General features: G+C 40.3%; 1 protein-coding gene across 1 annotated transcript; it reads right to left on the bottom strand.

Annotated features, from left to right (window-relative positions):
* Positions 1–14524: 14524 nt before the first annotated feature.
* Positions 14525–15076, bottom strand: LOC6574467. Its single transcript, XM_002000477.3, has one exon. The coding sequence runs from the start codon at positions 15074–15076 to the stop codon at positions 14525–14527; it is 552 nt and encodes a 183-aa protein (XP_002000513.1).
* Between the last annotated feature and the right edge of the window lie 5166 nt (positions 15077–20242).

Genomic DNA, 20242 nt, shown 5'->3' on the forward strand with positions numbered 1-20242 from the left:
TGCAATTATTTAGCCATTTCCGTTGGTATGTTGTGTTCTTTGTGAAACTGAGGCGCAATGGGGAATAAATAAGTTTTCTCGGAATACTAAACTTTGATTATCTTCGACTCCACATTCCAAATCGCAAAGTCTCAATTTACTCGCGTTAGCGTCAAAAAGACTCGCCGTTTGATATACGTATGCTCAGATTTGACCTTTAATCTGGCGTCAAATGCAGAGCTTAACTTTAAAAATAACTTGAAGCTCCCAGCTGGGAGCCACTTTGGATTTGTTTTGCTTTGTTTTGGTCTCTGGTTGTAGTTGTCCCCAGTTAGTTGGAATGGCATTGGAAAACTGTCAAATAATCATATAGAATGCAAAAGCCTTTTGGCGCCAGTCGGTTGTTCTTTCATTTTGCACCACCGGCGGGCACCACTCAACCACTCAACCACCCGAACAGCAGTAACTTTGGTGCTGGCGTTCCGTTGAGCTTTCACCCAGCTGTTTGCCAGCGAGGCACGTGCCAATTTAAATGCAAAATCAAAAGCCGCCCGGTAAGGAGAAAATTTAATTTCACCAGTCAGGCAAAACAATCATATTTTCTTTTCGCTTTCCCCGCCCCCGCATATGCACAAAAGGCCCTCAGCGAGCGGCAGCAAGGAGAAAGCAGACACCAGGTGAGCAGGCCTCTGCTTCCGCCCGTTAACGTTATTTTTTTCTCGTGTCTTTCGTAAGATATCAATGACTGATTAATGCGCTGCTCGTAAAGGTTGCCTAGTTACCGTCGAGCCACACGAGGGGACAGACAAAGCCTGCAATTGGGACGCCGTTTTCAAATTTCGATGGCACGTGCCTTCGCGGTGTTCCTCTAATCAGACCTGCCCCCACACACTCGATGTGCGGGAAATCCGCTAACAATGTTTTACCACAAGCATAAACAGCCAAGAGGAGTGAAAGCCCGCCAAAATCTGCGTGAGATCCCTATATCAAACACTTAAACGCTTTAGATCAAAGCACTCATATTTTAAACGAAATGCATATATAGGGTTTCCGATGATGAGCGATTCAATTAGATTCCATGCCAGTAAGTCGTCTATTTCGGGGAATTAAATCAATTGAAATACAACGAAGCTGATTTGTTTATACTCATATGGTTTTATGAAGGTAGGTAAGTGTAGTTAGAGCTGATTTCTAGAACAATAAGACTCTCCTGCAATCGATAAATTGAGCAATCGATAAGTCGGCGCTGAGTAAGCTTGCGTTTTCCTTTTGGTGCCAACAATTTATGCAAATCTGCTTGAATGGCTTATGCTTCATGAATTTATATGGAATTGGGGGCACGGGTCTTTAAGAGTCCTGCCCAGCGAAACAATAAAAGCTCATTTGTTGCTATTATCGTTTGCACCAACAAACAACAAATCATCGAGCCAGCGGGGCAATGGGGCGCAGAGCATAAAGCACACACCGACGCAGACGCCCACCTGTTTTGGTGTTGGGGGCGTGGCTTATAGCCGAATCGTGCTCAACGCTGTGCGTGGACAGAAGCTGTGCGCTGATGCCGCACAAACGGCTGCCAATAAATTGTGTTAATAAACCAAAAGTTGTTAATTTAAATGATTTATATCTGAAGCAAGGTGGACGAGTGGGCGTGTGGGTGTGTGGGTGCGGCTGTGGGCTGTGTGGGCGTCGCTTGTTATTCCTGAGCCTCAAAAATTTACGTAATTTGGCATAACCTTTGCGAGGCTGCTCCTTAGCCAAGCCAGCAGCCTGATAGCCCAGTTGTGTGCGCTTAGCTTAGCCCCGTCCGCCCAGACCGCCCTGTCCGCCGACTCCTGCTCGGCCGATGGGTCATCTGTGTAGATGCGGGTGCGGGTGCGGGTGCGGGTGTGTGGTGCGTGGCGCTCACCCGCCGTCAGCTTAAACCAATTTACGTAGCCGATGTCTTCATTCTGGCAGCCGTGTGTTGTGAATTATGTGCGTTCCGTTCTTGGCAAAACGGGGCCAACTGTGCGTATGCGTAATGTGCAGACGCAGACCGAGCCGTCAGGCTGTTGTCTATGCCGGCGCGTCTACCCACGCCATCTACTATCGAAGGCCAGCAAAAACTTTGGCAGTTTCACGCGCGCATCCTTCTGCTATAAACCTACACTGTGTGTATATATGTGTGTGTGTGTGTATATATTCGTAAAGTTGTATATAAATTTATGTCTTATTGTTTGCAGTCGAAATTATTTCATTTGTTTGACTTTATTACAAGCAAATCCCGTTCAATGCCGTCCTGCCAAATGGGCCTATGTGGCAGGAGGCGGGGCGGGGCAAGCGTGTACCATTTCATTTAAGGCAGCAGCAGAGGCTAAGGCAGCGGCAGAGGCAGAGGCGGAGGCAGAGGCTTCCATTTTCCACAGCGTTTGCTTTTAATGGTCGGCGGCTGTTTGGGGGATTTTCCACATCTTAACTCCGGCCGAGACCTACAAATATTTGATGCTCACATTTTTCGCTGTTGTTTCGTTTTATTGATTGGCGCCGTGCCTGCTTTATGAGCCAGTTCTATAGTTGTTGCTACTGTTGTTGTTTGTTGTTGTTTGTTGTTGTTGTTGTTGTTGTTGCTGTTGCTACTCTTTCTGGCTTTGCCGCTGCTCTCAAGCGTAACACTGCGCTACATTGTAAAGGATTTCGACGGAATTTAAATTATTGTCCCAGCAGCTTGACAGGAAGTCAATCTTCCTCTTCCGCCAGGTCAGGGCGCTCAGCCTGAGCGTAAGCTCGACTCCAAAAATTTGTTTTAGTTGCAAATAATTAACAATTGATTAGCAACTAGATTTCGCTTGTAGTTCGAGCGAGCCAGCAAATATTTGCGTCAGGCACGCGCTTCAAACTTTCCAGACAGCCAATAAGTGTTTTTCTCGTGCAATTCTATTTGGAATTTAGTCATAAAAAGTTTAGAGGAAGAAGAAGAAGTTTTACATTTAGTTTTTGTATCACACAAAGTCTAGATAAATTGCTATTCAGGGTGGGCTCTGTGACTTGATATACATTCATTTATTAGACATTAGAGTCAATGTGAATTGGGGCCTTTCGGAGCTTCTGCTTCAATACCCTGCAATTTCAGCTCTCGCAGCGTAGTCAAACATTAATGGATTCATTGCGCATAGTACGACATGATAATAAATTTGTCAGCTGATTGCAAGTCACATTTGTGCTTTCACTCTCGTTTGCCTGCTGCAAGTCGAGGGATTCTTTTGCATTCGACTTATGCATTACGAGCAGATTCATTGAAATTATGCAGTCTTTTGGCAGGTGAAAGCAGGCGGCAGATGGAGTCTGTTTTTGGCTTTTACTTTTCGAGTTCGAGCTGGCATAAATGAATATAAAGCACTGGCTTACGACAGTCATTTGATGGGCGCTCAAAAGAACATCCAAGGAAGCCCAGCTTGCGATTGTTGTTGCCTTTGCATATTTAATAGAGGCATGAATTATGCAAAATTGTTGATAAGAGCGAAGCACTTCGGCTGCACTGCATCTTCGGGATTATGGCTGAAGCGCATTATCAGAGTGCATTAGTTGGAGGCGAGTATGATTTGACGCAGGTAAAAGTGAAACAGAAAATCTGTTATCCTTTATGAACGGCTCTTCAATGGGCGAGTGCTTGAGCTAAGCAAATTTGCAAGTTAGCTCGTAAAGTTTGCGATATAAAAGTAAAGCAGAGAATAATCTAGCCAAAATGCAAAAGTCATGGCCAGGTCAAGGCTGCCAAGGTGTGTGTGTGTGTGTGTCTGTGTGCGTGTGGGCGCTGAAATAAATTTGCTATTGATAGCCGAGCGGCGGGCGCCCAGCCGAAACTTGTAATCAGTTGTAAAAGGGCTATGCGCCCAATTCCCCAGTGGCTCTGACTCGATTCACACCATAATCCAATCGTTGGCAGCGCTTTTATGGTTTCCACATGGCAAATCGCGTGCGAATTTGTATTTGAATTTGAATTTGTTTTGCGCATGCCGCCACGTGCATGTGCCTGCCCCATCCATGCAGGCGCAGGGCCCGTTCCATTGCATACCATACCATTTGTTCAGATCCATTCACATCCATCTAAGCATCGTAAATCCGGAGGGTCGAGCCGTGGCGGGGGCGGGGCCATGCAAAGGTTGCTGCTGTGCCGCGCCGCGTGTGTCCAGGTCCTTCGGCATAAGGACATTCCGGTAAAGTGCTAAAAAACAAACGCAGCGAATCAGAAAACACAGGGGGGACAACAAATAAAAAATATACAATATCAAATCTAAAAAAAAGGTGATTTGAGGCATTCTTTTGATATGGTCTCTCATATTTTGAATACGCACCGTGCGAATGTTATTTTTGGCTGTTTGTCATATGGGCTTCAATACGCCGTGAAATGCTCCGCGTCGGGTGGCTGCATAAAGCAGTGAGCTTAGCTTTATTTATTTATGTATTTTTCACACTTGTTTTATTTCTGTTTTGCAATTTACAATATAATTTGTGCGGAGTAACTTTCAGTCGTTCTTTCGGCGGTTAGCCTTTTCCGTTGCTGTTGCTTTCGTGCAACGCGCGTACTTACAATATTTATACCATAATTTTCATCACAACACAGCACACAGAAACACAAATATTTTCACTGTTTTCCTATCAACCATGTGTGTACAGCGTGTGTGTGTGCGTGTGTGTGTTTGTACGAACTTCCGTATATTGACACGCGACATTTCGGGACCCTAGCCCTATTTGGGTAGTCTAATTGGATATGGAACCCTTTTGATTAAACTCAACCTTGTTTTTTATTAATTTTTTTTTTTTTTCGGGCGAGCCCCGGCTTAAAATATTACGATAAAAATTTTCTATGAGCATGATTATCCAGACCCAAAGCATAAAGTGGAAAATACTGCTTGTATATTTTTAACATAGTTTTAATAAATTACATATATTTTTTAATATAAATATAAATTTGAAACAATATCAATATATGAGTGCTGCAACAAATTCTAGTTAATTTAACTTCTTAAAGAACTCTATCTTTTATTTGATTTTATATTTTTGTGTTTCAATTATTTCATCTCCTAAAATGTGTTATAAAGAGCTTTTTATAACAAAAGCTTTAAGGAAGTATATTTATCAATATTAGATTTATCCAGTGTTTAACCCTAAGCTTTTCTGGAGTGCGTATATAAGCTCATTGCTATAAAACTATTTGTAGCTTTTTAGCCTTTTCCTTTTGGAGTTTGTTTAAGAGCTTTCAACCTAAATTGAGTCATGAATCTTTTAGCTTTTATCTTGACAGCTTGAAAAGCTTACAACATGAATTTAGTCAAGAATCTTTCCTTATTTATGTAAAGCTATAATTTCACATTAATATACATTCAAATAACAAATTTAAGAAGTGCAGTTGGAAACATATTTAAAAACTAAAATAAACCTTTGGAAGCAAAAATTAAAAATACAATTATTTAATATAAAATATAATAATTATAATAATATAGGATAAAAAAATAAAAATACATTTTTTAATTACAAACAACAAAATTTTTGTCTTCTTTAATATTAAGTAATAAAATATAAAAGGAAAAACTTAATTACTTCCACGAATAAATTGCAATAAAAATGACAGCTAAAGGTAAATCAAATATCTTCATCAATACTCAAAGAGAAAGCCAGAGACAAATAATTGCGCGGCTGCAATAAGTGCAAGCATTCATCAATTTGGGAATGAGGCGTGCGAGGAGATTTCTACGCTCAGGCAGCAACACACCGTTAAGCGACGCGTCGTATGGAGCCGATAAATTGAAACGGTAAACGACGCCGAAGCTGGCTAAATAAAAGAGCAATAAAGCTATTTGTGGGGCGCACACAGTGCAACGCAGACGCAAACAACAACAATGCGGGCCGAGTCAATGGAAACGCAAGGATAAGGCAAGAGGAAAAATGTAGCTTGGTCCATTAAAAAAGGAAAAGCTGCATTCCAGAGGCCGCGCTCAATAATCAACTGCATGTTGGGCATCCTGCATACACACACACACAGACGCACACACACACATACACACACACATATACAGAAACAGTTGTAGATTCTTAAACACGCAGCGCATCTGCGCTTACGCGAAAATACTTGACTCTGTGCATGAATTGCTCTGCTCTGAATCGACGCAGCGTCTGCTCGAAATATGCTGCGCTGTTAATTTCGCTATCATCCGCTCTGACAGCAGTGATTGAAGGCAGCGCAGCTAAACGCTTAACGTTGATTGCTCTGCGCTGCGCTGCAGCTGTAAATTGAATGTTGCCAACGTCGTCGTCAAAGTCGTTCTGCTCGCATTACTTTTAATCGATTGCTCATACGCCAAGTTGGACTAACGAGCAGTCGTGCTCGCATTATGCTGCTGCTCCAATGGCTAGTTAATGAAAATAAGCAGCCTTTTCTTCGGCACGCCAACTTAAGAGCCAAGCACAAAAAGCCTTGACTGGGGGCTCAGCTGTCGCGTCTGTTAATGTTGCCGAATTTGCATTTCATGCGGCTGTCGTTGCCATCGTCAACGTATTGTCAAGTCACGTACCCAATTTACAGCACAAGAAGTCAATACACTCGACAGCCCGATGAGCCCGACGAGCCCGTTCACTTGGCCCATTTGGCCCCCGGCCATAAAGGTCGCCAGACCAGCGCGTATCCTATATCGCATATCGCGCCCAAAAGCAACATTTTCACTGCCAGCCGCTTGGCAGGAGGCGTGGCTAATAGCAGACAAGCGTTTCTTTAAAGGATTACATATTGAATTAAAACTAGCCAGCTTAATCGAGGTATAAAATAAAATATCCTGAATTTTAAATTTAGAGTGTAATCAGTTTAATAGAAATAAATATTGGGGAGATTGAAATCTATATTGATGTATATTATGCAATTTTTTAATCACTCTGGCTGACTCAATCAGTTCAGCCTGCATCTAAGCTTGTACATCAAGTTTTATTTCTTGCGAATCGCAAACGCAGCTAGCACAAAAGTTTTGTCTTAAAGGAATTTGCCGAGCTGCAGTTCTCGCTTATCAGTTCAGCAGTTGCATTGATTGAAAAAGGAAACTTCGTTTTATCCTCTTAGTGGGCACTTTTTGTTGGAATTGGAAGTGCGCTTACGAGCCCTTTGACTACTTTAATGCGATATTAATGAAAAGCTGAAACCCAGCAGAAAATGTCTTAATGGCAGCTAAAATTCACTGAATAGGAAAACAGAGCTTGAGTTCCAAAGGCAAACAAAACTGTTTCATAAACTCAAACTTAGCTGGGGCGCTCCAAATTTAACTAGCTTTTAGCATATGTATGTTTTCTCTCCGGCTTGCATAGAAACCATGCCTGCTTCCCTGAAGAACTTTTTAATTAGTTCTATAGGTGTTAACGTTGACATCTCTGAGCTGTTGTTTAATGAAACTGAAAGAGAAACCCAAACAGAAACTCAGCGCGTTATACGGCTCCTTCTCTTAAGCTCGCTGTGAGTGGACTGAGTACCCAAAGTGGCTGTCTCCTGGACCCGAACAAGCTCAGCGACTCTTTGTCGGACTCATTCGTATGTTTCGGTATTGTTTAATTAGTGGAGTGACAAGAGCCATTTGATATTGATTTCGCATTGGATCAAATAGCCGATGCCAATAACAATTTAATTAGCTTGAACTGAACAGTTGAAATGAGATTTTAATTGTTGTTGGCTTTGGCATACAAAAGGATTTATTGACAAAATGTCATTCAATTTGTTGACTGAAATTAGTCTTTGATTACATATATTTATAAGAGAGGCGTATTTGCGTTTACCAGAATGAGTTGATATACTTAACTAATATTTAATGTTGTTTAAAATAAAATATATGAAATACTCATAAAATATAAAAATATAAAAAATTAAAATATAAAATATAAATGTAAAAATATATAAAATAACAAACTATGAGTTAAGTTTTTATTCTCCTATTTTCTCCTGCAATATTTTAATATCTCATTCTATTTTTTTTTTTTAATTAATTAATATTTTTAAAGCCATGAGTCACAATATTTAGTATATGTGATCTCAGAATGAATACAAATATATTATTTCATAGTTCTTTCTTGCATGCCCTTAAATAATAAAAATTGGTGTATACTTTCATTTAGTATTTTTACAATATTAATATATATGTCTATTACTTATTTTATGAATCATATTTAATAATTATATTTATTTATCGCATTCTCTTAGATAACAAATTGTTTTTACTTTTTTTCTTAAGTATTTTTACAATGTTAATACATGTTCTTTTTATTCATTTTCCGTCTATTCATAATTATTTCTGATAAATTTCAGGCACAGTAAAAAGTAGTTTTTGCCAGTCAGTAGAACCTCAAGAGTGTGATTCAAAACCTGACTTTTGAAAAACTGGTAACAGTTGAGGGCAGCGAATCGGTTAACAGTGCGAAGTTCTCTGGGAACAGTCATGCGCAGTGCGCATTCGCAGATGCAACAGTTTGTCCTTTGACCAAACAACAAACAACAAACGTGGATGAGCCCCTCATGCGAAATGGAATCATCAGTGCCGGAAGGGCACATGGCCAAGTGGAACAGAAACACTCGCAATCACACTTTCGGCGGCTGCTGCTGCTGCTGCTGCTGCTAATTGCAGTTACATCATGCGGATGATGACTGGGCAGAAAGTGGGCCCGAATGAATGGGGATTAGGTGGCAGTGCGTATTGGTTTTGGCCATGTCAAATGACGAACGCTTGTGCACTTCTCTTGGGGCTTAGCCGGACAACTATGTCAGGCCAAATGTTGTGGGCATCGCTAAGCGACATGGGTTGCGCGGCATACCCAAGGAAGGTGCGGGGACGGAGCTGGTGAATAGCGTCAAGGGCGCCGCCCAGCCGCGTATTAAGGACTTGCCGTCAAGTTAGCGTCGAGACAGGCGCCAATTTTCGCGCAAATTACATGGAAAGACCCGACCTGTTAATCAGATCAAGTGTATTTACCCAGGCGAATAAATGCCCTCAATTATAATCCGCATTCGCTTGGATACATCAGTAGCTTGAAGCGCTTCATTTTTTTTTCATTCAGGTTAAAAATTGCCCGCATTTCCATTAATCCGTTTAATTAAACCATCTGCAAATCAAATTTAACACAATCAAATAAATGCAACCGAAAAAAATGCGGAATCTCCGGCAATTTTTTATACAGATATCGCCAGCATATGGGCACGTCCAATGAGAGACAAAGGAAACTCTTTCGAGGCTAATCTCTGGGAGGGGACAGGCGTCTGCCAGCACGTATTAAACTCAGAAAAAATGTGGCAACATTGCCACTGTTCCCTGGGAAAGTTGTTGCACTTTTGTTTGAATTTCCTTGGCTTTTTCATGCTTCTATGGCCGTCAAAGTTTTTTGGCCCCTGTGACATTTTAAAAGCGGCTTTTATGCTACACACACTCACACACACACACATATACGCATTAAGATATCTATCTATATGGGGCCTGCAGCATGTGTAAGTGCGTGTGTCAGCATGTGCAAGTGTGTTCTCAGAGTACCGCAGGGCAAACTCGTGTCTCGTCTGCCTCTCTGTCTGCCCGTCTGTCTGCCCGTCTGTCTGTCCGTCTGGCTGTCTGTCTATACAAGTTGGAGCCGTTTGACTGGCTAATTTGCTGCGAAAGCTCATTCGCACATGATGAAAACGATGCTCAGTTCGGTTATTTGCTTCTAATTGGGGTTAAAGCTGGCAACAAAAGCCGCCTAATTGCCACAACAAATATTAATTAATTAACCATAAATAATTGTTGGAGCAGCACGCTTAAATTAATAAATTATATTTGGCATAAAAAGCCTAAATAGTTTCTATTTAAAGCATTTTAAATATAGAATTCAATTTAAAGGCGGAAAATAAAATAAAATACGTTTTTGTTTATCAATTAAAGCAGTTTAAATACGGAGTTAAATTTCAATTTGTATAAAACACAAACAAAATCATTTACATTTCGTTGCTTTATAAATTCAACTTATTACAAAAGAGGTCAAAGTTTATCTATTGAATGCAATCGACAGCATGAGCTGGGTTCTTAGACACAAAGAAAATAAAATAAAGCAGTTTAAATACAGAGTAAAATTTCAATTTGTGTAAAACACAAACAAAATCGCTTAAATTTCGTTGCTTCGTAAATTCAACTAAATACAAAATAGGTCAAAGTTTATCAATTGAATGCAATGAGCTTGGTTCTTAGACACAAAGAAAATTGTAAACCAAGGTAAAATCGTAAGACAATCAAGTATGTTGATTGCTTTACATTAATATTGTATAAAAATACAATAGAATATAAAACATAAGAATATTTTATATACATACATAGACAGCCGACTTGTTTCATATATCAATTTATTAAATAAACAAATTCATGTTAAGAAAAATCGCACAAATTCTAGAGCAACCTAAATTCCAGCAATAGACTTTTGAAGCATCAGCATTGATGCGGCGCCGAGGATGACACCCCCTCATCCATGTGTGAAGTACAACACACATTTGACTGAGATATATGAATCGAACATGCTTGGAGCTTAGAGCTGGGAGCATTGAGCGAGATGGTGCATGCAATGAAATTGAAATTCAATGAAATCAACATCCATCACGAGGAAGAGAGCCAACAGCTCAGCCGAGGTTGATAATGATGATGCTGATGATGATGATGATGATGATGATGATGCCTCTTAAGAGCTAAGCAGGATGCGATGCGACGCGATTTGCATGACGCGGACAAATTTGGTGGAATCGATGGTTGGAAATGCGTGGAAAAAATCATGAAGCGCGTGTATTGAATAATTTATGACCAAGTTTATTCTTGCACTGGGCTGGGGCAAAATATGATGTGTTTACACGCAATCATTGCACTGCCAAACTGTTAATGTTGCAGGTGTATTTATACATATACATATACATATACATATATATGTATATCAAGTTTGCTTTTTGTTGTAGAGCCAATCGAAGGTGCTGTGGCATTGCGTGCTAAATAAGATATGAGATGGAAAATGGGAAATGGGAAACGGATGCTGATTTGCGTAAGCATAAATAAAATGCGAACTGCTATAAATTGTGGGGACAACCAGAAGGCTGTGCAGACAACATGGATTATTAATATTTTCCATACCGCTTTTCAGCTTGCTCGGCTTTTATTTTATTTTTTATTTATTTATTTTTTTTTTTTTTTTTTTTTTTTTTCTTTTTGTTTGCCAGCTTTCTTTGAGCTCTTGAAATGTGAGCTGCCCCAGCAGCAGCAGCAGCAGCAGTCACAATGACCAGAGCTCCAAGCATAAGAAATAAATCAGCTTTGAGTATAAAAATGCACGTCAACATGCTGCACAAGCTCCAAAGCTCCTCCTATGGGCTAGCAATCAGGCAGGCTGGGGCAGCTGGCAGCCTGGATTTCAGGGCAATTTGAAAGGACGGACAAACATTGCCTGGCCATGTTAGCTTAATGAGTGCTGGCCACAAAATCAACGAGTCGGTCCTAGTAAAGAACAAAAAAAAAAAAAAAAAAAAGCTGCATAAAAGTCAACCATATATGTATGTATGCACACACACTGCCACTCCCACACACAATTCCACTCCCACACACTGAACTACTACTTTTCCTTATTGTTTGTGGAACTTTCCTAGCCAACTAATATCGAAATTTTAAGCACTGCTCATGAACCGTAAGGTTAAACAAGTACCGATTGCGTTGGCCATTCAATTTACGAGCACTTGACATACCATAAAATATGCATAAGCGGGTTATTGATAGGCACAAAGCGAACAACTCATTAGCTGTCAGCACAAGTCAACAGAAACTCTAGCGCTTTAATTAAATGCATATTAATTAAAAGTTATTTTGAACACATAATGTCGGTTCCGTGACAGCCTTGTTGACATCTGAACCATATTCGAAATGAATTCAATAACTTGTTCAATTAATAAAAGTCTAATAAAAGAGCTCAGAATGAAGCATCAACCTGTGTTTGACATGAATTCTACAAATGCAAATATTTGTAAATTCGTTTTTATTACAAAAGGAAAATTTGAGTTTTTGATCATTGAAACGAATACTTTAAATTGGAAATTAATTTAAAAAAAAAAAAAAAAAAAAGAAGAGAAATATTATCATGGAATATTATTTCCAAACTCGCAATCTCTATCTCTCTCTCTCTCGCTCTCATTCCTTCTCTCTCTCTCTCTCTCTTCATCCTGATCTCACATAAAATGCTCGTTAGAGTTGATCCGTTAACGAACGAAATAAGTTTAATAAATAAACTCGTTTTGCGGTGGCGTATACGTGATTTATTGTGACATTCTTATTGTCATAATCCGAATGGCTTTTGTTAATAAAGCTTCACTTATATACCATATGGATATTGACATTTAAAGTAAAATCAATTTGTCAATTACATGAAATGTTGTCCTTTTTTCTGCTTATGTTTTTTATTTGCTGCACAAACTGAAACGTAGTGTATGTTAAACTTTTAATTCCATTTGGGCATGAAACCAACAAATAAATCAAAGTCACGCTGTGACCCGGTCTCTGTCTGAGTCCGGGATATGGGTCTGCAATTGTGGCAGCTGCACTGTCCAATGAATTAAAAGTATAAACAAACAAGCCACGCACACACACAGCCCGCTGTACGTTTACACATACATATGTGTATGTACATTTGTGTGTGTGTGTGTGGGAATATAGGGAAAGTTTTCAATTTCGCTCCAGTTGCGACTGTGATTTAAGTGTCGAGCTGGTTGGTCGGGACGCCGCGGCCACCGAAAATAAATTCGCGAAATAAAACAAATACAAAAGGGAGGGGAATATGAGAGCTGTCGAATGCAATCGACTGAGCAATACTCTCTTTGGAGTGCAAAATAGCGTTCGATCAGATCAAAAAAGCTTTTTGGTCTGATTGATTGACGGTAGCCCGAGGCAAGTGAGGCAATTTAGATATTTTTCTAACAATTGGGGCGAGGTTGTCGAAACTCAATAGTGGAATCGTTGCAATAGGTGGCTCTCCATATATAGACAACGTCAATAGGTCACAGCCAACAGCAAATTCCAATAGTCTATAAGGAAAGACCATGAAGTGATAGTGTATACTGTGAAGCCATTGTAGAGTCGCGCATCATTTAATCATGAGCATAAATATGAAAAGCATTTGCACAAATTGTTCGCCAGCATTTTATTTGAATGCACAATTAATCGAATTCAATAGATTTTTATTGATGTTCCACAATTTAGTTTCGACCTTTCCGCTGCATTTGTGAAAAATGCTTGGCTTTGGGCTTAGATGCGGATTTATAGGCCGTTGCACGGGCGAATGGTGAATGCTGCGCCTGACTGTGTGTATTTCTTCTATCTCTTTTGCTTGTTTCTCTTTAGAATGAATATATGGCTCGTGTGTATATATTTATCATCAGCGACATTTACTATGGGCCCGAAACGCAATATGTGTGCATAATTATTTATGCTTCTTCTATATCTTGAGTAAACGTAGATTGTATATACCAAAAATGTTATTTAACATATTCGTTCGAGTCCCGATAATTCGAATTGGTAATATCAGTTTTATTTATTTATTTATTTTTTTTTTTGCGATTTACACAGAAAGTCAATTTATCGAAAAGCAATTTCTTTCAAAGGGATAAAAATTGTTTTTCGATAGATCGCGATTTTTGAATTAGGAGGGTACAAATTATCGATACTGAATGTGAGAGAGCTGACATTAAAAGAATATAGTTTAATAACATGTCCTATCTTATAAAAGATAAAAATCCAGTAGCCAATCCCATCCCCTATACCAATATCAGCGATAACTCATTCTGTTTAAATGCCAAAGAGAAGCTCAGTTATATTATTATATTGGAATTATATTAGATATTATTATTGTATTTGTATAATTTTCATTTTATTTTCATATTTACGTAGTATTTCCGAAATACGGATGATAAATATATATTTATCGAATATGTCGAATATGGACAACCTTGTGTTATGGTGCTCTAATACAAAATTGTATTGCCTACTTTCAAGGGCACAAGGAGAGTCTTGGCTATTGCTGATATTGTAAGCAAAAATAAACCATTATTATATGCATATATGCTGATAAATATCTGATATATATGTTTTATATTTAACGCATGAGTATATATGTATGTACATACACTCAACTTTAAGCCAGAAATCCGCCAGTTGGAGCCATTGTGCTTGACAGGGGCGTTATTTATATGCGCTGGTGCTCTGCTCCTGCATTGTGCCTGTTTGTTTGTTGTTTGCTGGCCCGCAAAAATAAAAGCAAACCGAGCTCAAAAAATAAAAAAATAAAAAATAAAAAAAACGGTGCGGAACACATTTCATAAATCTTGGCCGCGATTGAGCACAACTCGTTCTTCCCTTTTTTTCGCTTTGCTTTAATTGTCGTGATTTTTGGCTGCGCTTCTTGGGTTCGGTTGGGATTCGGATTCAAGTTTTGGTCACGCGTGCCCTTTGATGTGTCGCTGCTGTCAATGGTCAAGGGTGAGCGCAATGCGGCTGCTGAAGAATTATCGCCTGATGGCCCTGCAGGCGCCACGTGGCACAACGAGTCTGTTATGCCGATAGGGCCCATAGCGGGTCTTCGGATGGCAGGGGTTGCCAAAGGAGATGAAAGATCGGGGCGACTGCCTGCTTGCTCTGAAGCCAGCGCCTTGATATTCGCAGTCCCCGCAATCGGGCCTCGCAATGCGACTCAGCGTGTTGTTCAGCAGCCAGACCATGGCGCCAATGATGCCCAGCGCTGCGCACAACACAAATACGACGATGACTAAGCGCCAGCTGGAGTCCATGTTCTCCAGGTCGAAGCGTAGCTCCGGCTTCAGGCTGGCGGCTGCGGCAGCGGCGATCTCTCGCTCGATCTGCTTCTTCAGCGTATGGCACTCGGAGGCGGACATTAGGTGCGGCACCTGGTAGGATACCACCGGCTGCCCATTGAGCCACCATTCGTCCCAGAACTCCAGCTGACTGTCGGCCAGCAGGCGATCGCAGTGCGCGTACACCTCGCTGATCCACTGCTGGCACTCCGCGCTGTTGATATTTTCCTTGCAAATCGGATTCATTTCGTTTTATTCAGTGACTATGTATATGTGACATGACATCAATATAAATATATATAAACATATATGGGATTACGGCCTACTCGAGCTAGACCTGATTGTCGCTTTGCTTTCCGCGTCGCAGCCAGTTCGCCCAGCGTATTTTCCTGCGGCTCTGGCTGTGGCTGTGACTCGTAGCTAACGGCTCATAAGTTGTGGGCATTCGGGAAATGGAGTCATAGCACTTGCTCGTCTCGCTCTGTATGTCCATGGTGATGGAGCTTTGGTCCTCGTCCCCCGTCTCTCTCTCAGACTGCTCGCTGTCTGTGCTGGGTATTTCCTCATCGGTGGAGTTCTTTTTGCTGTTATCCGTTTGACAGCCACTCGACTCGAGGTCGCTTGTTTCCTCCGATGTGTTGACCTGCAACTCATACTTGGGCTCCACACTCTTCGCTGGCTTCCTGCTAAACCTCTTCACCGAAAAGCTATCCCAAAACCTCGTGGGCACATACAGCGCCTTGTTGTCCATGCAGCCGACCATCCTGCTCGATGTGTTGCATTTGTCCCGCAGCTGCTGCATAATGTCGTCCACTGAGGCCTGGCCGCCCGACTGCCTCTCAGCGCAGTCGTCGGGGCATGTGGGCGGGCTCTTGAGCACGAAGGCCTTGGCCAGCAGCCAAATGATCAGGCCCATGAAAAAGGCCAACAGGAAGAAAATCAGCACGTACGTCATCGAGTTCAGGCCCGGCTTGTAGGCAAAGAGGCTAGCCTGTAGATCCCGCTTCAGGCGCTGGCATTCCTCGATTGTGATGAGCCTGTGGCCGCTGCTGGCTGAGCGGATGGTGATGTGATGCTGATCCTGGCCGAGCTTTGAGTCGGGGCATCGCGTGCATATCTCGCGTTGCCAGTGATCGCAGGCGGCGCTAAACGGACGTGTTTTACAAATTGTATTCACGCGCCGCATGATCTGGACTTATATTTTTATTTTTATTTTTTTTTTTCTATTCGAATTTCTATTCTGATAAATATTACAATACATAATAAAATGGAGTTCCAGTTTAAAGTTGTGTTTGCAAAGTATATTTAAGTATTTACTGAATATAAATTTTATGAAAATGTGCCGGGTGCAAAGCCGGCAAATGTTGAGACACTCAAATGTTCATAAATTGTATTTTTACGCTTCGAAACACTTAGCGCACTCATATTTATATGTGTATGTGTGTGTGTGTGTGTGTATATATATAGCATGCACAGAAATAAACAAAAGTTAACCCAACGTTATCTGTGCGAGGTCGTTGCCAATGCTCAATGTCGGGCTGTGAGCGGGTATTGTGGAATTTGAGTATTGTAAATAATATTTTGAGATTCGGAAAATTTCCCAATGAGTTTATGAATACCAGGAATTATCATGTTCACTTTACCCACTTAGTTAATAATTTTAAAATGTTTAAAGCTGATATGGTAAAGCATTTTATTAACATTGAAAAGATTTTTGTGCAAATCCGGATAAACTAATTGGATTGTAGCTATTATTACTTTTATTATTTTTATTTTTATAAAAAATATTCTTATTGATAGGAGTTAAAGTATTGCTTAAAGAAAAAATAATTTTATTATTATTATTTTTTAAAATCTTATTTATAAATTTTCTTATTTTATTAAAAATATTCTTACTGATAAGAGTTTAAGCATTACTTAAAAAAAATTATTTCAATTATAGATGTAACATGAAATATATTTATTTTAAAAGAAAATTTAAATTTATCTTCCGTATCAGAATATTAAAAAATTTATTTAAAATATTTTAATATATTTTACTTTTGTGGATTCTGTGTGTCAAGGTTTCGTAACCAAAGAAATATAATACATATTTTGGTCTTCTTTAATGTAAACTCATTGTAATTTGATCAAATCCAAGTGGGTTTAAGTAAATCGTTTAGGGTATTTGGCAGTTAATCACTTCGAGCACATTTTATTTGTATTTGCTCTGCACGCAGTTGTGTGGAGGCAAGTGCGAAACTACTTCAACTAAAGGTGCAACTTAATTTGTGGCAAGTGTCGATGGTTACAAGCAACCAAATGGCAGGAAGCGAGTATTTTTCTTTACCGACGGAGTCGCGACACTTCCACGTGCCGAGAGCTTGACATGGAAAAATGGAATTTGGCGCTTTCGCAAAGTTCCCAATTTTCGCATTTTCGTTTACATTTGTTGTTGTTGTTGTTGTCTTTTTTCTTTGGTAACAAGGTCGCATTTGACACGCAGTCAGCTCCGCTGATGACTGACAGCCCACCAGTCTGAGGCGGCCTGGAGCGGAGGTCTGGGCAGCTGATGATAATACCTGTAAACGTGACGATGACTTGCCAGATAGCATTGAAATATATTGCCGAGCCACGATGCCACGATGCCACGTACGGGCTGCTTGGCATGCGGCAAGGGTGAGGCGGAGCAGGAGACGGGCATCAGCCGCAAGGACACATCGGCAATTATAATTAGATGTGGGCGCTTTGAGCTCAATTAAAAAGCACGTGGCTCAACGAGCACCGTACATGTCCCAAAAATTGGGTTAAAACGTGCCGCAGGCCTAGCAATGTGGCCAGAAATTGTTTCTGTTTCAATTTGCGCGCTGCAGTTTTGGCCGCGCGGCGGATGTATGACATTTTGCCTATATTGAAATTTATGCTTCCGACTCGAATTCGAGTGCATTTATACAACTTTTGGGACACCAAAAGCTTACACAATTTCATGGTACAAATGTTCGACGGAACTTTCATATCCGTGCCAGTCGCTCTGCGGCCCGGGCCCGGGTCCGGGGCCTGCGGTCGGACGGCCTACTCCCAAAAAACCCAATATTGACCACCATATATAGCCGTTGGCAATGGGGCGGGAAATTGGTTTATTTTATACCCATTGAATGTAATACGCTGGGCTGGCTAATGGGTGGCTCGGCCGCTTGATCGCTCCGCTCCGCGGCTGTCGACAGCATTTGGCAATTTCAAATTAACATTCAATGCGATTTGTTTAGAATTCCAATTAAACCATTTTATTGCTCATTTTCAACGGCTGCTGCGCTGTACTACAAATTGTAGCGTAGACAAATATGTATATGCATAAATGTATGTATGTATACGTGTAGAAATATATATATTTATATTTTGTGGATTAGGCTGCAGCGCAACACCTTCGGGGTTTCACATAGCGAGAAACCATTTAAATAAATTTCAAAGTTTCTAGGATATGAAATCTTGTGGCATATAACTGAGGCAATTTTATTTGGAAGCTGGAGAGGGAGGGAGAGAGAAAGAGAGAGAGAGAGAGAGAGAGAGAGAGAGAGTGGAGAGAGTAATGTGAAGTGAAATGAGAAGGAAGAAAACAACGTCATAAATAAAAATATTAAGCTCAATCATTGTGAAACTTGAAGAGTAAAAGGCAATTCAGACAATGTAATGGAGCATATTAAAAATTAGATCTGCTCATTAGTTAGTTACGAATATTAAAGGAGCGAGGACAGATAGTCAAACTCTCCGGATGCAAGCGTAAACTGGATTGAAGTGGATTATTTTCAAGGATTGTTGGCTTAAAATGTCAAGAGCTGAAAGGGTAAAGAATAACCATGATAAAGTGGGGCAAAAGGAAATCAAATCTGTAACTGAATAATTTATAATGCAGATGAACAAACGACAGATCTCGGGGTGCAGATAGGAATAAAATGGAATGAAACATAATTATTGTTGATGTTGCTATAAATGTAAGCAGTTGACCAACTAATTGACAACATTGAAAGTAGGAACGAAATGGAATGAAACATAAAGTAGCACAGAAATTCAAAATAAACTAGAATTGTCAAATTCAATTTATTTGCATATTACTTACAAATTGAATGACATTACAAAAGTGTAACAAGTGAATAATAATTATATCTGACAGCTAACAATAAGTGTATTATGCAGTGTGAAGCCAATACAATTAATCCAATTGGAATAGGCAAGTGTATTTGCAATTAAGAAGATAAGGCGGCAATCAAAGCAGAAACTTAATACCTCTCGCTCAGTCAACCAACCGTCAGCCAACCGCATTTGTGCCAGTTATTTATGTGTAAAATGAGCATTTTCAAGTTAACTGCTCAATCGAGCTGGAGTAGATGCCATTCATGGCTAGCAGCGTTACCTGTTGTTGCTGGCCGAGCTGGCTTGCACTTAATACACGACTCTGGCCGAGTGCAGCCAGCAGCCATTCAGCCATTCATTTTCAAAGGAGAATAACCTGCGTGCATGTGGCTCGATTGGTAAGCAGAGAGTCAGAGGGCAGTGCAAGTTATGGGCATGGTCCGAACTGTAACTGGCCAGTCCAAGAGGAATGTCGAGCGGAAGCCAGTGGGGAGAGAGAGAGAGAGTGCGAGGCTTAGATGAAGTGAAAGACATGAATGGGAAGCGTCAGCCTCGACTCTTGAAATTAAAAACAAAAATTACGAAAATTCGGCCAAACGAGCTCGCTAGTGTCTGTTGCACTTCCAGTCGCTCTTGTGCGTGTGTATGAGTGTGAGTGTGAATGGCTGTACATAGAGTGCCATAAATTGTGCCACACACTCTTCTCGACTGCTACACGCACTCGTGCACTCGTGCTGCAACTAAAATCCGCCTGTTTTCAAATCATAAATTTCTATGCGTGTTGCCATGCATGACAGCACTTTGCCAAACAGGCTCTGAAAACCAAAGCACTATTTGGCCAAGAGTGATGTGTGATTAATAGCAAATACTCATTTTACCACATAAACATTGGCAATTTTCAGAAACTCATATTGGAGCTATGCAATTTGCACTGTTTTTGCTCAATGAGTGAATTTGGCAATATTCTTGTTCATTAATAATATTATTCTAAATTTCCCGAGAAATACTATGGAAATTCCGAAACTTTAATTGGAAATTGACCTTGAACCAAATTTTGTTAATCTTATTGGAATTCACTTTATTTGTGTAATAATCAAAGATTTATTCAAAATGGAAGATATTCTATGTAGAGCTAGTTCTACCTCTAGCTCATCCTTTTTCCAAACCTTTAATGTTAAGGCACGCAAGTTTCCCTATAATAAATATCCAACTTAAGAACTTTACGGCTAAGTTGGCTGTCTGAAAATACTTCATTCAAAATATTATGCGCTTTATCAGAAGTAAATTAAGCAGAAAGTATAGTCA

This window comes from Drosophila mojavensis, unplaced genomic scaffold, assembly GCF_018153725.1.
Source record: "Drosophila mojavensis isolate 15081-1352.22 unplaced genomic scaffold, ASM1815372v1 contig_231, whole genome shotgun sequence".
In the NCBI taxonomy this organism is placed as follows: Eukaryota; Metazoa; Arthropoda; class Insecta; order Diptera; family Drosophilidae; genus Drosophila; species Drosophila mojavensis.

What these genes read in the sequence shown, in the direction of transcription:
- LOC6574467 (XM_002000477.3), bottom strand. Translation starts at nt 15,076, where the DNA reads ATGAATCCGATTTGCAAGGAAAATATCAACAGCGCGGAGTGCCAGCAG.